The sequence below is a fragment of the Eretmochelys imbricata genome, chromosome 9 (assembly GCF_965152235.1).
Source record: "Eretmochelys imbricata isolate rEreImb1 chromosome 9, rEreImb1.hap1, whole genome shotgun sequence".
Lineage (NCBI taxonomy): Eukaryota > Metazoa > Chordata > Testudines > Cheloniidae > Eretmochelys > Eretmochelys imbricata.
The window spans coordinates 58,924,717-58,947,436 of record NC_135580.1 but is presented as its reverse complement, the minus strand read 5'-3'; the positions used below and the strand labels follow the sequence as shown (position 1 = coordinate 58,947,436).

The 22,720-nt window shown below is 51.4% G+C and overlaps 1 protein-coding gene across 7 annotated transcripts in view; it reads right to left on the bottom strand.

Moving 5' to 3' along the window:
- Positions 1-2,822: 2,822 nt before the first annotated feature.
- Positions 2,823-22,720, bottom strand: part of PHKA1 (phosphorylase kinase regulatory subunit alpha 1) — a 71,839-nt gene continuing 51,941 nt past the window's right edge. For 3 of the 7 annotated variants that reach the window (XM_077825732.1, XM_077825736.1, XM_077825738.1), the window contains 14 exons: positions 18,883-18,977; positions 18,016-18,155; positions 16,782-16,938; positions 16,088-16,167; positions 15,609-15,687; positions 15,369-15,498; positions 12,992-13,093; positions 12,250-12,365; positions 10,296-10,334; positions 8,705-8,749; positions 7,738-7,908; positions 6,561-6,614; positions 4,056-4,256; positions 2,823-3,594 (listed from right to left, as the gene is read on the bottom strand). In XM_077825732.1, coding sequence (XP_077681858.1) covers positions 3,421-3,594; positions 4,056-4,256; positions 6,561-6,614; positions 7,738-7,908; positions 8,705-8,749; positions 10,296-10,334; positions 12,250-12,365; positions 12,992-13,093; positions 15,369-15,498; positions 15,609-15,687; positions 16,088-16,167; positions 16,782-16,938; positions 18,016-18,155; positions 18,883-18,977 — 1,583 coding nt within the window. In that variant the 3' untranslated portion in view covers positions 2,823-3,420. The remainder of the gene's footprint in view (positions 3,595-4,055; positions 4,257-6,560; positions 6,615-7,737; positions 7,909-8,704; positions 8,750-10,295; positions 10,335-12,249; positions 12,366-12,991; positions 13,094-15,368; positions 15,499-15,608; positions 15,688-16,087; positions 16,168-16,781; positions 16,939-18,015; positions 18,156-18,882; positions 18,978-22,720) is intronic. The other 4 variants (XM_077825735.1, XM_077825737.1, XM_077825734.1 and 1 more) reach the window with 3 other exon arrangements.

Sequence of the window (22,720 nt, the reverse complement as noted above, 5' to 3'; positions counted from 1 at the left end):
GCTACAGCTTCAAGTGAAGCTGTAGCTCACAAAAGCTTATGCTCAAATAAATTGGTTAGTCTCTAAAAAGATGCCACAAGTCATCCTTTTCTTTTTGTGACAGGAGAGGCCAGGCTGCATACTGCGATGTAAGGCAGAACTGGCTGGCAAAGGCTGCCATTTTGAACAGGCTAGGACTGACTCTAGCAGCGTATCAGCTCTGGTTCTGCAGCCAGCCCTCCCCAGGGGGATCTCTGCCACAAGTAGTGGCACAACGCTTGCAGGATCTCACATCCTGGTGGCTGTGCCTTGACCAGCTCAGTGGAAGAGAGTCATGGACCGTGTCGTCCTGCAGCAATTTCTACAGCTCGTGCCCTGAGGGGTCCGAAGTGGGGTAAGACGGTTTCTGGCCTCCATCAGTAGGCGAGATGAGAGCAGGCCAAAGCCTAGAGCTGCCAATCTGCCAGAACTGTCCTGGAGTCACCAGGAATTAGAGATTACGTCCTGTGATGAAACCTCCAGAAATACATCCAACCAAAATTGGCAACCCTACCAAAGCCTGTTTTGAAGCCGAGAGGGCCAAGCCTGAACGATGAGCCAGGCTAGGAGTGTCCCAGCAGGGGAGACAGGTGGACGAGGTGCGTCAATGGGGGAGTTACCAGGAAACTGAGGACGTTTTTTCAAGGGCACTCCAGATCTACCAGCCTTCCGGTTAGTCCCTCAGTCAAACGGAGCTCCTCTGGGGGCAGCCAAGGAAGTCAGTGCAGCAAGCCAGGATGCTTTAGGAGGGACTGTCCATTGATGGAGCACAGATACATTAATTATTACACTGAAGTTTGTGCAGCAGGGTCCTCCCTGGACAAGGTTAAAAAGCTACCACACGCAGGGCTACCTAAGGGGGAGGAGTGGCAGTAGACATCCTGGTGGGTTCAGGGTGTGGACAAATGCTGGGCTGAAGAAACGTGGACCAAACACCTGCCAGTGCACATCTCGTGTCCAGGAAGACGGGGTGGGGAGGGGGGGCGTGTCGGGGGGGCGTCCCACGACCGACTAGAGCTGGAGGTACGGGGCCAGGGGTGGCATATACAGGTTGGAGCAGTCAAGATTCTCCCTCAGCCTGCGATCCTGGGGAGGGATTGGTGGGAATTCCCAACCCCGGTACAGAAGATGATGATGCAAAGGAAGGGAAGGGCTTGGGTGAATGAAGAGCTGCAGCCCAGGACTGCTGAGGCTGGGGAGGACTCAAAGATGGTAGAACCCCCGCTGGAGGCTGCTGAAGGCAGCCAGCCAGCAGCCATGAGTCACCTGCAGATTCTGCCTGGCCAGCTGAAAGCCTGTAAGTGACAGCTAGTGGAAACAGGTACTGCCTGGCAAGAGGTGGTGGCCCAAGTGGCCAGACAAGAACCAGCCTAGGCAAAGGCAGGGGTGGAACACTGGAAGCAGCAGCAACAGCTGGGGCAGAAGCAGGTTTCCCTCTGGGCTGAGATGAGGACAAGGGAGTGGAGCCCACACGTGAGGCTGAATAGCCTGCAGCGGGGACTCTGACACTGCCTCAAACAAAACGGGGGAAGTGCTGGTGACTACCAACTCTTAGCAGCTTGCAGGGGGCTACGTAAAAAGACTGAGGCCCTTACTGCAGAGGCACTGAACAGGACAGAGTGCAAGCATATGGTCACAGTGGCAGAGAACGTGCAAAAGAAGCTGCTGGCATCGGAGCAGGTGCTGTGAAAGGGAGAACTGCTCTGGGAGGCCTTGAAGGGTAGGGACTGTCAGCTCCTGACAACGAGTGAGTGTGAGGAGGAGCTGGACGCCCTGTGTGCCCAGGTCCTGCACCTCAGAGACGGAAACCATCTGTACCATGCTGGACACAGCCTTGAGGGGGTGCATAAGCCACACCCCACTACGAAGGGGCCCCACTGTGTTACAACTGCAGGGGGACCAGGCTGGAGGAGGTCAGTGCCACGGAGGGAGGGAGAGTCAGGAGAGGTTGTCTGGAGGCCCTCTCTGCAGGAGCCGGGCAGGAGGAGTATGATGGGAAAGGGCCTTGAGTGGAGTTCATGCTTGTGGTGGGCTTAGGAAAGGGGGCAAGACTCCAGGGAGGGGGCCCTTGGGGGGGTTGCTGTTGGGTAGAAGAATGGAGCACCAGGGAAAACCTAACCTGGCTACAAGCTCAAGCTGGGGCTGGGCAGAAGTTGCTGGGTTTGTATGTCAGTTGGTGTTTGGGTTTTGCTGAGGGGTTCTGGGGGCAAGCCCAGAGTCATTGCTCTGGAAAACAAGTGAGACTGGAGAGGAGGCTGGGGGTGGAAGACTTGTTCATTGCCTGTATTCTGTCAGATAGGATTTATTGGTGACACCCATATCCCGCAAGAGGAGGGGCAACAGAGCAGCCTGGGCAGAGGGCCATGTCCCCACTGAAGTCCTGATGAGGGGAGAGAGACAGAGTCACCAAAATGCCACCCCAGGCCACAAGGGATACTCCAGGAGGGTGAGTCGACAACAGGCCTTATTAGCAGGAACACAGCACGTCAAAGCCTGGCTGAACATGGTGTAGGATGGGGCTGGAGAGCCAGCCAAAAGTGACTAGAATCAGCACTCTCTTTCACGGCTCCCAGCAGACGGGGGAGTGGTTCAGGGTCTCAATACACCTGCCCTCTAAAGTGATTCTGCCTGGTTACTGAAAGCTTCACAGCTCTGGGGGGGCAGAAGAGCAGAGAGGTCCAGACTGCACTGTGGGAAGAAGCTTGTGGGACTAACGGGGCAGAGTGCAGGGATTAGGTTTGGGTTGCTCAGCAAGTTAATGCCAGCAGGGTCTGCTCGGGGCCCATGCCCCTACGACAACAGGGTAAGCTACCATTCAGTTTATAAAACCCTTCTTCAAAATTCCACACACATTGGGGCTAAAGCGGCAAGAGCCTATTCAAAACCCAAAACACAATGGAGGGAAACCAGTGAGGTGAGACCAGCCTGAGTGCCATAGCGTGCATCTGCAGAGCCCTCCCCCATTCACCACCTCACTGAGTGAAACCCACCCCAAGCGCTGACTTGTAACACACATACAGATACCCCATACCCAAGCAGGGATCAGACCCCAGGACCCTCAGCAGAGGCCTCTCCCATGTGAGCCTGGTCCTGGATTCAGTGCCAGGGAACAGCTGGAATGGCTGTATGCAAACACAGCCATGGTTTAATCACACAAACATGCTCTCCTGAAACATCACTTGGCATCAGCAGAGACACATGCCCCCTGCTGAGAACAGCTATTGCAAGCAGGGTGTTTTTTTCCCCAGGGTGATGCTAGGAGATGGTAGGTTCCACCCCTGAATTCAACAAGTTTTCATGGCATGGAGACAGTCTACCAGCAAGCCAGCTTAACGCCTGCCATTGACTTCTAAAAGGTAACCCAAGGCAGTTTGTAAACTCCAGCTGCAAGTCCAGATGGGTCTATTGCATGGTGCAGCCACTGCTGGGGAGGAACTCCTCCACATACGTTGCCACTGCTCTGGAGAGGTAGGTCATGGTGCCAAACCTGCCACTAGGGGCACTGTCATATAGCAAGGTACAGATGCCTGTGGCAGGATCCTTCTGCAGCATGTTGTCATCAGCGCCCAGTGCTTTCTGTGTGGGTGAGGAGTGGGGAAAAGGAGAGAAGGGAGTTATCAGCCACCTGTGCATCCCCAAGTGCCACATCACTTCCACCCAACACCCCCAGCCAACCCTGCCTATACTCCAGCAGCAAGCACCCCCAGCACCCCCATTTCTACTGCCCAAACGCTGCCACCACCACCACCTCTTCCTCCTCTCCACCCTCATCACCATCGCTAGAAATATGTCCTGGATTTCGGGGAATCTGGTCACTCCCTGGAGGTGACATGTAAAATCGCTCTTAACCATCAGGGCTTGAGTCTCAAATGGACACTCAGTAGAAGCCTTTGACTGTACTGCTGCTGCAAGTTCTCTGTGCCATGACCCACATGTGCTAAGGAACGTACGACATGCACGCTTGCCACCACAGCCCCACACAGTCCAAGGCCAGGTTCATCTCACTCATTCCCTCTGGCAGAGGGCAGGTTCCCTACCTGTTCTTCACAGAATAAGTCATTTGCTATGTGCACAATCTTTTCCACTGCAATGATGCCCCCAATGCTGTGTATTTCCACATCTGCCAGCATGGTCAGGACAAGGATGGCTTCTACCAGGAGCTGCCTGTATTCTGGCTGCGGGACACGGTTTAAGACGGACTCCACATGGACTGAAAACTTGATCTCCCCAGGAGTCATCTGTGAGAAACAAAAGCCTATTAATACACATGCAGGTGTGTCCCATGTTCCAGTGAACCCCACAACGCTCATAGCACACACCCAGCCCAAAACCCACAATCTAGCGCTTTGTAGCATTTCATAGCAGGCAGCAAATTGCTCAATATCCTTAGCCCCATTGTGTAGATGGATGAACAGAAGCACAGACAGAGAAAGTGCTTTGCCCAGGGCTCCCCAGCAAGTCAGTGGGATGGAACCTACATTCCGAGCGCCTCCCTCCATAAGGGACGTGCCGGTGCAGGGGCAATGTACTGACAGAGCAACTGGCTGACTGAGGCTGGTGGGGCCCTTGAGGTCAGAAGCACTGAAGATCGTGCTTCACAGAGTACTCTTGGGGGAATTCTATGCTACTTTGTGCATGCATAATTAATAAGCCATGCATATTTTTAATTTTTTGCTTAGAAAAAAAGCTTCTGCTGAAATGTTGCTGCAGTTCTGCATTTTGCCCACCAGAGGACACTGTGGCAATAGAACAAATCAGCAGCTCCCAGCCAGCAAGGGAAAGAGAGCCTTCAGTGTCTTCTTCGTGCCTGTCAGGCCAGGAGACAGGGGCTATGGGGAGACAGACAGCATGGGGTGCTGGTGGGGGATAGGCCCAGACAGGGGCTCTTAAGGGCTAGTGATGGTGGACAGACTGAGGCAGGGGCTGAATGGGAGTGGAGGCACAGAGCCAGAGGAGGGTGGGGGGTGCAGGCCCACATGGTGATGGGAGCTGGGGTGCAGAGCTACATAGGGACAGAGGAGTGGCTAGGAAGGGGCACAGAGACACATGGGGATGGGGTGCAGGGCCACATGAGGATGGACTGGAGTGGGTGTCTGAGTGGGGGTGGAGGGACATGTGGACAGGGAGTGTAAGGATACATAAGGGTGCAGGAACACATGGGGACGGGGCAGATGTGCCTGACCGAATGGGAGAGGCTAGGGGTCAGCCAGGGTCTGCATGGGGAAGCTCCCTAACAATCCCTCCCCACTCCCGCAAAAAACCTGTTCCATACTTTTCCCACCCATACCCAAGAACCCTCCAAGTTCACAGCCAGGCTTTTTCCCAGCAATTTACTTCCCTCTCACTCAGCTCCTCCATTACCCCTGAATCCCACAGGCCTGTGCCCTGCTTCTGAGGGGTGTGGGAAATATGGTTCTGTGTTGTAGTTTAAATGAATTATTACTCAGAATTCTGTATTAATATGCCTAGTAAGGAATCTATGTCAAAAACCACATCCTGAATCTTTTTCGTTGTCTGTATTGTTACAGACCTACTTGCTGACAGGTATTTTGAGATAAATGACCAAAAATAATTGAAACTGGTGTGATTATATTGTGTTATTTTGACAAATAAAATATGCAGAATTGTGCAGAATTTTAAAATATTGTGCGCAGAATTTTAAATTTTTTGGCACAGAAGTAACAGAGCAGCTAGCCACAATGTGGGAGAAGCAGCCGCCATCGCAGACTGGTCTTGTTCACGACACAGCAAAGCCACTCAACGTTCCGCTCTGTGCCTGAGAGCAGGTGCTTGACCAGCCCAGAGGCTCAGCACTGTTGAGAGTTGCAGGGCCTTCTCTCATCCACATGGGGAAAACAGCGATCGAGACCCTGCTGCTCCACAGTCAAGAGGGGGAGGAAGCAGCGAGACACTCTCACCAACCAGGAGGGGGAATAGTCAGACAAGTGGGCGGGGGATCGTTTAGAGCCCCAATGATGGGATGGCGGGGGAAAGGGAGAAGAGCTGATGTGCTGGGAGAGCCAGGCCCTGTTTAGACCTCCCTGGAGATAAAAGGTGATGGGCTGGGAGGGAGAATAAGAACTGTATTATGCAAATACTTGCAGGGTGGGGAGATAAGTGAGAGAGAGGCAGAGTGGTAGCAACACCTATGTTACAGCTACCTGATGCTTCTCATTCTAACCATTCTCAACTGCTTTGCAAACTCTGACAAACATCATTCTGCAGGCTGACCTTTCCACGCATGTTCTCTGTCTGAGCCGGATTTATTTTGGGGGTTGGGAGGAAGACGAGGACAATGAAGTTAGAACAAAGACAGTCTGGCTTTTTGAGAATGAGGCTGGGGAAAGGACAGCTGTGTCAGCAGTAAAATAATCATTCCAAGGCTTTTGGTATGGGCAGCCTTAATTCTGGCACGTCCTAACCTTGGAACACCTGACTGCCTGAATTTGCAATCTTAACACTTTGACACGATTTCTCACACACACTTCCCCATGGATCTACCCTCATAAGATCAACTGATACCCCCGCCCCAAAGCTCTTACCTCTTTGGTTGTTGAGGCTGGAAGGACAAAGCCCTCCACAGAGAGGCCATGGCACTGCAGAATAAGACCAAGGGTTAGAGGTTGCAGCCCAGACAGGCTGCTGTTCACTATCCTGGATTCCCCCCTCCCCGAGCGGAGTTTTTAAAACCCTGCAAACCAATAACTGCATTTTCCATTCACCACGCAGAGCATGCAGCCTTGAGAAATGCAGTTAGCACCCAGATGTGGTGGACACATGGTAAAGTTTAGGCCTTTTCTACATGGTAAGGGGACCTGAAACAATAATTGCAGTAGTAACTCAACCCCTAGCTATTTCAGTTGAAGTCTGGGCGTGGGCACACACTGTGTACGAGTGCCTTCATATCACCTTGGTTAAACTGGATTAGTTCTCCCAAGAAACAGGCTTTTTACTGACGGATAAAGCCCTTTTACTGAAAGTGAGTGTCCAGACCCAGACATCCAGCAGAATGACAAAGGGGTGGATTGCAACAGTCCCTTTGCTTCCATTTACCATGTAGACAAGCCCCAAGTTTGGTGCTGTATGTCTCACATCCATGCCTTGCTGTATGACCGTACCTCTAGTTGGCAGTTTGGTACCATGACCTACCTCTCCAGACTAGCAGCTAGGTCTGTGCAGGAATTCCTCCCCAGCACCAGGCAGTAAACCCATCTGGGCCTCTAGCTGCACTTTAAAAGCAGCAGAGAGGCAAATCTGGGCTGTCCTGGATAATGCAGGGGGCCACATGTGCCCCTGCAGCCCCTGAACAAGAGAGTCACAAATTGCCTCCCTCTGTCAGCACAGAGATGAAATGGGCCTTTTACACCTATGCAGCCCTGGGAACAGAATTTAGCAGCAAAGCCAGCCAACAGGGTGGGACTCCCAGCAGTAATAAAAAGCACCTTGCTTCATGGTGCTGGGCTTTTGTCGCAGAGCTCCCAAGCAAACTCTGGAAACCAGCATGGCTTGCAGCTATTGGAATAGGCCCTCCAAGGCAGGGGTAGGGGAGTTGCTCAGCTGACTAGAACACAGAACGATGAGGTGTGTGCTCTGTCGGTGGATCGTCCCCATGATGTGAGAACACTGGCCAAGGGGAGCCAGGTGCATGCATGTACGCTCACGCACTCACACATACACGTGTGGAGGGGACAGCTGAATGGCAGCATGAGACCACCTCACCTTCTGCAGGATTTTCCAGACCTTCTGGTAGAACCCCACCGGGACCCTGTTGAGAGCTCCGTCCAGCCGCCTTCTCCGCTGCCACTGGCCATGGCGGCCATCTCTGGAGACCTGATCTTCCAGCATGCTAGCAAAGGATCCTCCAGCAGGCAAGAAGGAGTTTCCAGAACTCTGAGGACAAAACAGAGTTACAGTGAAGGCAACAGGACCAGGATGAAGCACTAGAGAGAGCACCTCCCTAGCTTGCGGAGCTCTAACTGCAGAGAAGCACTTGACCATGTTCCCCCGGGCTGTGATCTCAGCAGCTCAAGTTACACAAGAAGGATCAGGCTGGGCTAGTACTTGAAGGGGAGACCAAAGAACACAATTCTGTAGAGGACACTTCCTCTCCCAACCAGCATTAACCAATGTCCTAATATGGATTAGGACACACAGAATGCTGTCTGATGAGACAAAGCCACAGATCTCCTGGCAATCTCTGCCCAAGTCAGGGCATTAGCCTAGTGCCCTGGGGACAATCCAGAGGGGGTTATTACATTCTACCTTTCTAGAGCACCAGAGTTGCATCTGGATTCTCCATTTCCACAGCTGGCCTTGTGGAAATGGAGAATCCCATTACCACCTTGCCTTCTGGTTCCACCATCAAGCCTGGGCTGGGGAGACTGACCAGACAGCACCATTTCCTCCTGGCCTGCTTCCTCAGGAGAGCTACATTAGCCCCGAGTGTCAAAGCCTGCCTTGAAAGAGTCTTCCCAAGTGGCTGTGTGCCTAGCTTGTGCTTAATGCTGCTGTAGCTGGCTTCCTGTCCTAAATGGTTGTGTAGCTTTCCTAGCCACTGCTAATGGGCTACTGTATTCCACTCCAGAGGTGGCTGCATTCCACCCCAGGGTGAAGAGATTCCTGCCTCTAGCTAGCAAAATGCTCTGGCACAGACACATTGCATGTGTAAACATAAGATGCACATTACCAGAGGAGATCCTGAATCCATCTCCAGAGAGTGGAAGCCACAAGACTAGAGAGGAGAAGAGAGACAGTGAAAGCCTGATGGGATGGAGCAGGCAGCAGAAGCACGGGCAAAGCTTGGTGTCATTCATTCAATGTCTATCCCAGGTGATTGTGGCTAGCCAGAGACTTTAGAGCCAGTTTAGGAAGATGCACCACAGAGTTTCACATTAAACCGAAGCTGGAAGAGGGGCAGGAACATACCAGGGCAGGAGATTAAAGAGCCAGGTGGATGCCTGGAGAGGCTGGTTAAACAGTTTAGCATTTACAAGGTGACACACTGCACAGTGTGAAATCCAAGGAGCTGGGCTCCCCTTCCAGAATTACCGTGCCAGACTGTGGCTTTAGGACACAGTAGCTACACTGTCAGCCCCTCAGCCTGGTTAGAATCTAATGCGGAGGGGGTGGTCCTGGAGGTTTAGATCTACTCAGGCACAGAGGCTTACAGTATCCCAGCTAGAGGCCATTTAAGGTAGGGCCTGGAAAGAGCCAGTGAGCTCATCACATCAGCACTGCAGCAGTAGCTAGCCCATCCCAGAGTGACAGCCCGGGAGTGGGCAGGAGGCAGCAGGGGATTCAGAGGGAGCCACGTTCCCTACTGCTCTATCAGGCAGCTGGGAAGGGAGAGCAGAAGTCGATTTGCTTGGTGGGGTTATTTGACAGGAGTCCTGCAGTGTGATTAGGGGCTGTGCTGCATTCCACAGCGCAAGGTATAGTCTGGCTGTTGGGCACAGTTAGCTACAGGACATGCTGCCTACTTAGCTTCACTGCAGTGAACTAAGTGAGCTTCCTGACCCAGTGTATTCTAGCAAGTTAAACATCTGTGGTTATGCAGACAGGCCCAGTCTGTCCCACAGCATGGAACAAAGCACCATCGTTTGGATTCTGTTCTGTGTCTCCCCAACCCTTTTCCCCCTGTGGGCCAGGCCTGCATTGCTAAAACAGCTGGCTAAGACTAGTGGTCTTCTCTAGCAAAGATTATCCCCTGGAGGGGTCCTGGGAAGAGCTTTGAGAAGAAAAGCGGGTCAGAGGCCTGCTGAGTGCTCCTCACCGTTGATCCTCCAGCACTGTGTACTATGGTACGTCCATTGCTCCTATTCCTCTCCCAGCCCCACCAGGACCTGAGCACGCTGACCCCTGGCCAGAGAACCACAGGAGTTCCCAGACTGGGTCCCAGAATGGCAATGCTATTAGTCTGGGGCAGAGAGACCCAACACTGGATTCCATCTGCTCTTCACAGCTTCCCAGGCCACAAGTCACCACCAGCCGAGGACTAAAGCTCAGGGAACACAAGACACAGTCACCACCTCACCCAAGAGCCTCTTTCTCACAGCTCTGGCTTGTAGTTTGCTGGTTGGTCCTTCAAGCGACCCAACTGTAGCTAACAGTTCCTCCAGCTGGAGAGCTGAGCCCCAAACCCTAAGCTGTCATAGGGGAAGCCAGCTCACTTGCTATGGCTTGAAACAAGCCCGTTAGCTCATGCATGCTCAGAAGCTTTCTGGGTGCGCAAGGTTGCCAAATAAGCTAAGGCTTGAAGAGAACATTGGTGGTTTCACCTTACTGTCCCTCAGAGACTGCCTACGTTTATCCAGTTGCTGAAAGATAAAAAGGAGATTACGATACAGACAATGTGACTGGGGCAGCAATACAGATATGCTGCATTCCACAGCTCAAGGAAGAGTCTGGCTGGTAACCACAGTGCAGTTAGCTATATAACTTACAACTTCTGTTCCCTTCCACCTCCCTCACTCCGAGGCCTGCATCTCTGTCTAAGGAACTTCTATGGCCCTCCTCAGAACGGCTCCATCGCTAACCACAGGGCAGGGCCATATCCCCATTGTACACGTGGGAACTGAGTGATTTGCTCTGGCAGAGCAGAGAATGGAATCTGGGTGTCCTGTGGCTCAGTGCCCTAACCACTGAACCATCCTTCCTCTTACGAGCCTAGCTTCACCGCTAGTCCTCACGGCTTTTCCACTTACACTCAAAGAGCAGACGCTTGTATCAGAACAACCTGCATGTTTGCTCGTTTGGTTTCTCCTCTTAATCTAAGGGTCTATCTGCATGGGAAAGACCATCCAGGGGTTTGTATTGACAATCTTATTTCAGTTTAACTTAATTCTGTTCCTAGCCAGCTTAAGCTAAACTGAAATCCACAGGTGTGTGAATGCACACATCAGTGAACTTAACATTGTTCCAGATTCACACCTCAGGCTAACCTGGCTTTCCACACAAACAAGCCCTACAACAGAGTCACCAGCGGAGCACATGTTGTGTGCTGTCCCCCACCCTTCGTGGCATCCTGCTCACACAGGAGCACAGCAAGCTGCCAGGCTGCTGAGTTCAGAGTTACACAGAAGACAGATGCATCACAGGTTTCACCGTGACATATACCCCAGGATGCAGGATTCCTCATTTTATTTATACTTTGGATGCAATGCTGGAGCCAAGGGCCCAGGGAGACGCAGGATTAAAGAGTAGCCCTGGAAATGTCTGCTCAGTGACTCTATTACTGCCATCTCAAAGAAATCCTAAGCTTGACTCAGCAGCCCACTAGCAGGCATGCAGGGGAAGGTACAGGAGTGGGCCCGCAGAGTCAGGTGGACAAGGAGAAACCCAGCACTTTTCTGGAGAGCTACCAGAGCACACCAGGAACAGGTGTCCACACGATGCTGCATGCTAGCTACTGGGAATTTCCTGCCAATGGTGGTGATAAAGCCCTGATCATCTCGCTACAGAAGGGCAGTCCCCACTCCTGCCAGTTGAGCTAAGAGGAGAAACTCTCAGTAGCTGTTAGCACAGAGGTGAGCAAACTAAGGGGCGTGGGCCACATCTGGCCCACGGATCCGTCCTGCCTGGCCCTTGAGCTTCTGGCTGAGGAGGATGGCCCCTGGCCCCTCCCAGGCTGTTACCCCTCCCCTGCAGCCACGCCGCTGCACAGGCTGAGCTCTGGGCAGCGGGGCTGCCTGCTCATGCAGGGTAGCATGGCAGGCTCTGGCCGGGCAGCACGGCGACCAGACATGCTGCTCTGAGCGGCATGGTAAGGGGGCCGGGGCCAGGGGGTTGGATAAGGGGTAGGGGGTCCCGAGGGGCAGTCAGGGGACAGGGAGCAATTGCATGGGGTGGAGGTTCGGGGGAAGGGGGGCAGTCAGGGGACGGGAAACAGGGGGCAGTTGGATAGGGCAAAGGTTTGGGGGAGGGGGCGGTTGGATGGGTTAGCAGGACAAGGCCCATGACAGCTGGGTAGTTCTCATCCCATCCAGCAGAGGGGTGCACACATGCCTTGCTACTATACAGCTTCTCCACCTATTGCCTTCTGAAACACAACCAAAATCAATATACCAATAAAATCACCAAGCCCCTGCCTACAGCCCATCCCACAGCTACCCACAATCAATGTCCTCCACAGCCCCACCCAGTACTCCAGCCAGCTCACACATAGCTCAACCCCAACCCCCTCAACATCCCAGCCCCTCTCCATACACCCACCTCCCGCACACCAACACACACCTGTTTGATCTCACTCTTCAACTTCACTATCCCAGCTCGCTCTGTTTTAGTTGCTCCGACAGCGCCAACCTCGCGGATGGAAATAGCAGGGGTTAGGGCTGAATCAACAGAACGCACTGCAAGGGAGGAGGGGACAGGCATGGTCAGAATTCACTGCCAGGGCTCTGAGGACACAGATTCAGCGACAGTCAGGGCACCTCGTGCTCCCAAGGCCCTTCTTAGAGCACCTCCACTGAGCAGGACCTGGGGTGCCCCTGCTTTAACCTTTTCAGAAGCCCAGAACTACAGGAACTACTGCCATAGAAGGAGAAGTTTCCTCTATCACCAGTAGCTGTCCTGTCATCCCTGACTGATGCCCGCTCCATACACTGGCAGGACCTGTCTGTTTTACCACCAAACGTGGGGTGGAGTTATTTTAATACTGAATTCTGGACTGGGCTCAGACACACGCCTGTATGTGTTCAGGCAGCCCGAACTGCAATGGGCAATGAGGATGAACGACCAGGGTCTCTCAGGATGCCAACAGCCACGGCACTGGTGTATGAAGGACATTGCATCCCTGAATAAGTTATGGTAAGATGCACGTGCCTGGGACATCAGACGAATGGACACCTCTGAGTTGCTGGAAATGAGACTAAGGCTAGACCAGAGTGTGGTTATGGTACAGTTTCATCTCCAAGAACATTCAGCATCATTTTAGAGGCAGCCACTTCAAGATTTCAGCTTAATCAGACAGACTCACCGCTCTTCTCCACTCCAAACTCCTTGCCAGAGAGAATGTGGTGTAGAAGACTCTTCATATCTGAAGGACTGAGGTTCATCAAGCTCTCGGTGGCTTCTTCAGCTAGAGATCAGAGATTAATTGTAAGAGACACTGCCAACAAGGTCACCTCCTTCCCCTCCCAACCTACATCATTAGTGGAGAAGGGAGGATTCTTAGAGGAAGTTCTAGTAAGAGGTTCCTGGCTCGAGGGGCACAAGTGAATCTAGGTGTTTCCATACATTAGTTGCACACCAGGATTTATTAATGAAGCACTTGAGTTCTCATCCTGCTCTGCCTCCCCAGAAGAAAAAATATATGGCTAAGCGATACTGTCAGCCTGATGTCCAGTTGATTACAGATACAGGAGGGAAGAATAGTGCAGGTGCTATACTTGCCTCACAGCCCCTGGCCAAATCAAATCACTCCACTCCCCTCACCCTCTCCTCCAGTCACTGTGCAAAAAGTCCACAAAACCATCGGGAAACAGGGGAACTGACTATGCTGTGAAATGTGCACATGCTTAGAGAAACTTGTTCTTTTGGGATCAGTCTATCCAAAGTACTTATATGGCCCCCATTACCTCTGAGCACCTCACAATTTTTATTGTATTTTCCCCATGACAAACCTGTGAAGTAGAGTATTTTCCCCATTCTACAGATGGGGAACTGAGGCACAGAAAGACTAAGGGCATATCTACACTACAGGGACTATAGCAGCACAGCTATGGCACCGTAGCTATGTCGGCATAAACCCATAGCATAGACGTAACCTACAGTAAGGGAATGGTTTTTCCATGACTGTAGGACCACCTCCTCCCCGAGTCACTAGGTGGATGGAAGCATTCTTCTGTCAACCTAGCTGTATCTTTGCTGGAGGTTAGGTTGGAATAGGTATGGCACTCAGGGGGTTTGGATTTTTTCACACTTCTGAATGATGTAGCTTTGTCAACCTAAAATTTAAGTGTAGACCTGGCCCAAGTGACTTGCCCAGGGTCACACACAGTCTGTGGCACAGCAGGAATTGAACCTGGTTCTCTGAAGTCCCGCACCCCGGCCTATGTCTGGGCCAGTGGTACGTGTACCTCCGGGGGTACACAGAGTTCGTCCAGGGGGTACCTCAACTCATCTAGAGATTTTCCTAGTTTTACAACAGGCTACATAAAAAGCACTAGCGAAGTCAGTACTAACTACAATTTCATACAGATAATGACTTGTTTATACTGCTCTATATACTATACGCTGAAATGTAAGTACAATATTTATATTCCAATCGACTGATTTTATAATTACATGGTAAAAAAATGAGAAAGTCAAATTTTTCAGTAACTATGTACTGTGATACTTTTGTATTTTTCTGTCTGATTTTGTAAGCAAGTAGATTTTAAGTGTGGTGAAACTTGGGGATACACAAGACAAAATCAGACTCCTGAAGGGTGTACAGTAGCCTGGAAAGGTTGAGAGCCACTGCTCTGTGTTGTCCCTCCACTCTGGTCTTCGGCATTTCCTTGTAACACTTGCAGGGCCAATAGTTTCCCAATCCAAGTGTAACTTAGGCTGACTGTGTCCCTTCAAAGTGAGGAACAGTTTCACAACACCCAAAAATCAAACAAAGCTGTTCTCACACCCCAATCTCTCTCAGGATCCCAACACGCTAGCTGAATGCACAGTGAGGATTCAGACCTGTTTGAGCAGGTAGCCAAGTTTTTAAACAGAAAAAAAAAAAAAAAGTAACAAAGTGGCCGAGCTGGTGAGCAGGGACTTGCTATATTTTTAGTACTATCAAGCACTTAGTAACTTTACTAGCTACATATCTCCCTTTCACATTTTCCCCAGAAGCTTTATTTTATTGGCCCAAACTATACAACAAGTTGACTATATAACCCAGTAATGCAATTATACTAGTGATTCTCAACCGGAGCCCGTGGCCTTTAGCACACAGCTGAGCTGGGCTGCAGCTGTGTACTAACTGGGCTGTGGACTCCGGTTGAGAACCACTGGTATAATCACATTACTCAGACACAAGGTGCCCACATACATGGGCTCATGGAGATTTCCCTAGATACTCCAGAGGTCTTGCAGTGAAAGCTTGAGGGACAGTTTGATGTCACAGGCCTTTCCTGCCTGGGGAAGGTTCGGCTGGGGTGAGACACTGGGCTGGACACCTCACCCACGTTGTCTGTGTTAGAAAAAAGGCAGCCACTCTGCTAATATGCCAGCTGTGAGGCAACATGCAACAAAGCCTGGGTGTTCTGTATACCGGGGGCCCCCGGTCAGCCACTCGCAGGCTGGGAGTTAGAGGGATGCTCCCACCCTTTGTCTGTCTCATCTGTCTTTGGACAGTGGACTCGGGCTGGTACCTGAGCAGTGCAGGGAATGTGCCAGCTCCGTTGCCATCACCTGGATGATAAGCCCAATGCGCAGGCGGAACATCTCGGCAAAGAGGGCAGGCTGGGTACGTATGTACATGGCCAGGTAGACCATGATTTCCTGAAAGGGAAAAGGAAGGAGACACAGGTCACAAGGCAGCCCACCAGTGGGACAGGCGCATCCTCTGGCCTGTGAGGGCACTGATAGGGTGTCCGGGAACCACCTGTCACCTGAGTCAGGATCGAGACGCTTATGTTCTTCTCACTGGCTTCATCAATCAGGCGGGTGAGCTCCTCATACGGGACGGGGCTGAGGAGACAATGGGAATAAAGAGGAGATCCCAGTACACGCAGACACAGGGAAGGTATGATCTACAACCCCTCAACACAGGGCTAATGCCCCTTCACCTGACTTTAGACAGCCCCCACATAGTGACCTCAAAGCAGGTGGGGCAATATGTCCAGCACGATGGGCACAGCCAGCGAGGCTCAGGGGAAAGGGAGCTCATACAGATCCAGCCTTGGAAAGCAGTGACCTCTTTCCCATGGGCAGGCAGAGGCGGAGCCTCAAAGGTGGGCAGAGCCTGGTAGAGTACGGTCCTCACCATCTGTTATGTTCTCCCTCCCCACCCTATCTCAAAGTTGACCCCCGGATCAATGCAATGGTATCGGCCGCCTTGGTACACTGAGGCAAAAGGAGCTAAACTCACGCAGAGATCGTCTTCTCCCGAGGCTCTGGAGGAAGCCCCACTGTCAAGTGCTTCTGATGAGACAGGAGGTCAGTGCAGGCCTAGACAGAGATAAGCATCCATAACCAAGTGCATGATGGTAATAGCCAAAGAGCCGCCACGGCCTTACAGGCGCGCTCCTTTCCTCCCTCCCAGCAAGAGCTTCACGCACACCTCTCAGATACACAGTGTGGCTTATGGACTATTTTCTAGAGTTCCATCTTCACTGCAGGGATTGTACTGGGCTCAGCTTGGTGTGAGATCCTATCCTCTCCCCAGCCCCTAGAGCGGGATTTTCTGTACAGTCTGCAAATCCAAACCATGATGGGCCAAGCTTTTAGCAGGGCCCAGCGCTCCCCGTTCCAGCTGTCAGAGCCACGGACATTCAGGCCACGTACTTCTAAGTGAGCGCATAAATCAGTACGTCCCTGTGGCATCTCAGAAATCTAAGTGACCTTTGTACTTGCCATGACGTGGGCAAACAATAAGAATGACAGTCTGGCATTTTAGTGGTCACCTCTCCAGATGAAAGGGTCCTTTCTAGATGCGGCGGACTCTTACGGGTAAGTCGTTTCTCAGAGGTATTTGTGAAGTCAGGCATTGATTTGCCCATTCGCTGCCTCTTCCCACAGGCCAGGCCAGGGATCAGAGCACGGCCCCTGTGCCCAGTCCTCACCTCATCAAGAGCTTCCACCTTCTTTTTCAAGATCCCGGAGATGTAGCGGATCAGGGCCCACTGTCGGGTAGCTCCCACATTGACATACAGCTCAGTAAGGAGGTCCTTGACCGTAGCACCAGGTTGGCCATCGATCTCCATGTCCCAGTCAAGCCCCCTGAGTTCAAGGAGATGCCAGGTCACAGCAAAGACTACGTGAGCAGGATTATATACCCAGCCCCCACAAACTCTATGGCAGCACCATTACATAGCAACACATGACTGCTCAGCATGAACACTACAATAACACTCCAACGGAGGGGGATGCTCTCCTGGCTAGTAAAAGCATGCTCAGCAATGCACTGGGCTGAGGGAACGCAATGGAGCTACCTGTTTAGATGCACCAGCTCTTGAGAACTGTACCTAACTAATCCTTTTAGAGACAGCAAATTCTGAATCTCTTATTATATGTGCAGTGCCCAGCACAACAAGACCCAGATCTCATTAGAGGTGCTAACACAAGCACCGGACCAGGTGACCTAGGGAGACTGTGGGATCCCTATCATTGGAGGTTTCTAAGAACAGGTTTGACAAACCCCTCAGGGATGGTCTAGGTCAGGGGTGGGCAAACTTTTTGGCCTGAGGACCACATCGGGGTTCCAAAACTGTATGGTGGGCGGCGTAGTGTATTAAATTGCTTCCCATAGGAATGTGTGGTGGCGGCTCTCGCAGCTGCAGGGCCCAGCAGGAGCTCACTGCCCTGTAGCCCAGAGTGCTGGCAGCACAGCGAGCTGAGGCTGCAGGGGAGGGGCCAGGGGCTAGCCTCCCCGGCTGGGAGCTCAAGGACTGGGCAGGACGGTCCCGCGGGCCGCATGTGGCCCGCGGGCCATAATTTGTCCACCTCCGGTCTCGGTTTACGTGGTCCTGCCTCAGAGCAAGGGGCTGGACTAGATGGCCTCTCAAGGTCCCTGCCAGCCCTACCTTGCTGTGATCATTTTCGAAGTGGCTAAGAGGTGAATCCATACCAAGGGCATGTTTTCAGAAACTCACGCCAGCCTCCCATCTGGCAAACATTTCCCAGACTAGTTATAAAGGCTGAAACAAAGGGAGCTACCCATCTCGCCTCTCCTGAGGGGGCAACACCTAGGCTTCTCATTGCGGGTGGTAATGCCATGATCAGGAAAATAAAGCCAGGAGCAAAGCAATATAAAGGGCTTCTTGGGTAATGCAGGCTGGGGGCCGGCCACACTCCTACTTGAGGGTGTGGAGCATGTAGAGAAGGTCAGCCTGCTCCTGTAGGGTGGGGCACTCTCGCAGCTGATCCACCAGGGCCTTGCAGTCCACGTTTCCAGCCTTGTCTCGAGGAAGGTTCACCATGGTGTGGAGCGAGGGAATCTGGAGGAGGAGGTGGTCATTGGGTTCCATGTTAGAGCTCTAGCTGGTGTCCCAACCCCTCCCCTAGAATCCCAGAGCACCCCACTTGGTCCTTGGCTCTGCTCTTCCCTGGTTAATGCCTTCTTCTAAAGCTGGCTAAAGCCACGGCACCAGACAACGTCTTTGCCGTCTCCACTAAGCAGGACCCACCCTACTGCTAGGGGCTGGGACAGCACTCTGCTTGCGAGGACCCCAGCCCAGGGCTGGCTTCTGAGCCAGGATGCCCTGCTGATAACCCCCCACCCAACCTATCCTCCTCTCTAGTGTGAGCAGATTCCTGCTCCACACCCATGCCTTGCAGATCTACCTCCACTGCCCCCTCATGTTACATACCAGAGCAGCAGCACTTCCCTTCTTCCCCAGTGGGCCCTGCTCTGTCGAGGCCAGGGCTTCTACCCTCTCGTCTGTTTGCTACAGTTTGCCCCCTTCCCCCTCTCGAGTTTCCTGCAGCTAGTGGGTCACAGGGCTGCGGAGAGCAGCTGGCTAACAAAACTATCCATGTCTCTAGCTGTTCCCAGGTGACACCCAGGCCACTTCCCCACTTGGATTCTGCTGCTCCACCCCAGGGCAGCAGTCTGTGTACATTCTAGCTGGCACACTGGATACTGTTAGGAGCCAGACAGTTGACTCTCGAGCCGGAATGCGTTCAGCGCCCCCAGCACCCACCCTGCTCCCAGCTCAGGGTCACCTGGCTGTCCTGTTCGGGTGTATGGGTGGAGCCCAGCAAGTGCACTGAAGGCTGGGAGGCCTGGAACAGCTTGGATGGGATGTACATGTTGACATCTGCAAGAAACCAACGTTTATTCTGGAAGGCTTTAAACTGCAACACGTTGCAATTTACCCAGCACAGTGTCTGGGGCCCTGCCCTGCTCAGGAGAGTTTTAAATCCTTGTTAACTCACAGCCTCCAGTGAGTGCTGCTGCCTACTGTGCTTAGAAGGGACGCACAGTCCTCTGGCCCCACCCCAGGTGAATAGTACTGGGAGGGGAATTGATAGCTGCTTAATATCCTCTAATCTCTTAGAAATTTGTGTAGAGGCTGCAAGGCATTAGAACTCTGACTGACTAGGGCTTACACTTGGGAGGATATGCTGCAGCCAAGATTAATTACATGGGCCTTCAAACACTGTAGGATTTTATCAACTAGTTAATTGCTTGATTAATCCAGCAAATGAGACCTACTTAATGCTCCAGAGATTTCACACACACTGGAGGCCTAGCAGGGAGCGAGCAGAGAGAGCAGGGCTCTGCAGCCTTCCCTATGAGTTACAACAAGTGGCTCTTTGGCAGCTTGATGAGAGAGGGTCTTCCCAGGGCAGCTTTAACAAGGGGCTAGATCAGCAGAAGAGGGCAGGAGGAGAAGAATGGCAGCTGGGGCATGCTGGCCATGACACAGGGAGGTGTTACTCTGTAGGTTTTAACAACAGCTGTGCAGCACTGGAATCAGGAACTCTCAAAGCCTGACTCTGACACCGACCCTTCTGCAGCCTTGGGGAAGTCACTTACCCTCATTTTACAGATGGGGAAGCCAAGCAGTTAATACTTACCCACCTTACCTTCATGGGTTAATTTCTGTAGAGCACTAATAACGCTCTAGAGGCAGATTAGCTTTACCTGCTCACTGTAGTGCCACCAGCCTTGAGAAAGGAAGTGCAAACGAGCTGATCAGGACAATCAGGTTTCTCTGTAGATTTTTAACCTGTTGTATCTAACAGTGAGCACTGAGCCTGGACAATGCCCCATGTCTCACGCACACAGCAGTTAGTCTTTGGTCAGTTGTAACACTTGGGTTAACTCAAGAGCAGAGAGTCATGACTTGTAACTGTTACATTTAACTTCTCCAGTGGTTACAGACCAACAGGATTGGAATAGTTAAACTGCTACAGCAGCATCCTGGTAGCATGCTCTAGATCAGGAGTTCTCAAACTGGGGGTCAGGACCCTTCGAGGGTTGCGAGGGTATTATGGGGAGGGGGTCGCAAGTTGTCAGCCTCCACCCCAAACTCCGCTTTGCTTCCAGCATTTATAATAGTGTTAAATATATAAAAAAGCATTTTTAATTTATAAGGGGGGGGGTGTCACACTCAGAGGCTTGCTGTGTGAAAGGGGTCACCAATACAAAAGTTTGAGAATCTCTGCTCTAGATCAAGGGTTCTCAAACTTCATTGCACCACGACCCCCTTCTGACAACAAAAATTACTACACAACCCAGGAGGTGGGACTGAAGCCTGAGCCCACCCGAGCCCCACCACCCTGGTGCGGGAGGGGGAACAAAGCAGAAGCCCAAGGGCTTCAGCCCCAGGCAGGGGGCCTATAACCAGAGCCCCGCCACCTCAGGCTGAAGCCCTTGGGCTTCAGCCCTGGTGACCCTATTAAAATGGGGTCACGACCCACTTTGGGGTCCCAACCCACAGTTTGAGAACCACTGCTCTAGATTTCAGAGTAACAGCCGTGTTAGTCTGTATTCGCAAAAAGAAAAGGAGTACTTGTGGCACCTTAGAGACTAACCAATTTATTTGAGCATGAGCTTTCGTGAGCTACAGCTCACTTCATCAGATACATACCGTGGAAACTGCAGCAGACTTTATATATACACAGAGAATATGAAACAATACCTCCTCCCACCCCACTGTCCTGCTGGTAATAGCTTATCTAAAGTAATCGTCAGGTTAGGCCATTTCCAGCACAAATCCAGGTTTTCTCACCCTCCACCCCCCCCCACAAATTCACTCTCCTGCTGGTGATAGCCCATCCAAAGTGACAACCCTTTACACAATGTGCATGATAATGAAGTTAGGCCATTTCCTGCACAAATCCAGGTTCTCTCACTCCCTCACCCCCCTCCAAAAACCCACCCCCATACACACACAGACTCACTCTCCTGCTGGTAATAGCTCGTCCAAACTGACCACTCTCCAAGTTTAAATCCAAGTTAAACCAGAACATCTGGGGGGGGGGGGGGGGAGGAAAAAACAAGAGGAAATAGGCTACCTTGCATAATGACTTAGCCACTCCCAGTCTCTATTTAAGCCTAAATTAATAGTATCCAATTTGCAAATGAATTCCAATTCAGCAGTTTCTCGCTGGAGTCTGGATTTGAAGTTTTTTTGTTTTAAGATAGCGACCTTCATGTCTGTGATTGCGTGACCAGAGAGATTGAAGTGTTCTCCGACTGGTTTATGAATGTTATAATTCTTGACATCTGATTTGTGTCCATTTATTCTTTTACGTAGAGACTGTATTGTTTCATATTCTCTGTGTATATATAAAGTCTGCTGCAGTTTCCACGGTATGTATCTGATGAAGTGAGCTGTAGCTCACGAAAGCTCATGCTCAAATAAATTGGTTAGTCTCTAAGGTGCCACAAGTACTGCTCTAGATGGTGCTCATGGACCAGTCCTCAACCTGTTCTATGCCAGGACCCTCCTGCCATTTAGCCATGTGGGAAGGGCCCAGTGGCCACGACTACAGCTGGGGCGTGGGTACAACCAATAGATGTTTTGGTTGCCACGCCTAAAACGTCTGAAAAACTTCTCTATACAGGTATGTATGTTTTAGGTCAAACAAAATGTTTCATTTCACCTGCAACAAAAAATGTCCTTGTTTTTCATTTTTTTTGTTTTCAGGAATTTTCCTTGGATTTTTTTTTTTTTTTTAAAAACATAGCTAAATTTCTAAACAAAGTTTAACAAAAATAAGTAAGTCTTCATTTTCTTTTGTTCGAAAGTATTCGTCAAATTCCACCCCAATTTGTGAATAGTTTTGGTTGAGCCAAAACTGCATCTTGTAGCAAATAAATGATGCAGCCAAAGAATTTTGCCCAGCTCTATTTGTGGCACCTGGTTGCAACCCACAGACTGAGAACCCACTTCAAACTCTCCACCTGCCTACCTAGGTATGTGGTCAGTGGACCCATCTCCACTCCAGATTTCAATCCCATTGTGAACACAACCTGTCTCCTCTGTCTAGGCTGGACCCAACCTACATTATAACCATGCTATTAAAACATGCAACAGCCCTGAACTTTGCAGGGCTGGCACAAAACTCGGCAACAGAGTTACACATAATTTGGTCCCAGTCTCTTTGCAAATGAGAGGCGTGCTGGAAGCAGCAGTTTGTAAGGGTTCTGACAGACTTCAGAAGGCTGCTGCCAACCTCTCCTTTCTTAGAGCAGACGAGCTGGCATCTACACTAGATGTTTCTGTACCCACTTTTTAGCAATGGTGCCTCTGCAGAGATGTAAATACGAGCATCAGCTGAGGCTCACATGCATTAGCATGTACATCAGTGCTACTGGCAGTGCAACTGCATGGATGCTGAAGAATGTGTACAACATCTCCTTAGTGCAGACAAACTCTTTGAGCGAACTCTGTTCTAGGCAAAGCCACACAGGGTATCAACAGGTGAACAGGTTCAGTGTACACAGACAAGAGGCAGTTGGTGGAGAGATGGGGATGCCTGCAACATGATAACATCTGTAGCATAGGCAGGGCTTCTGATTTGGTCAGTCCAGACTGGCAAACAGCAC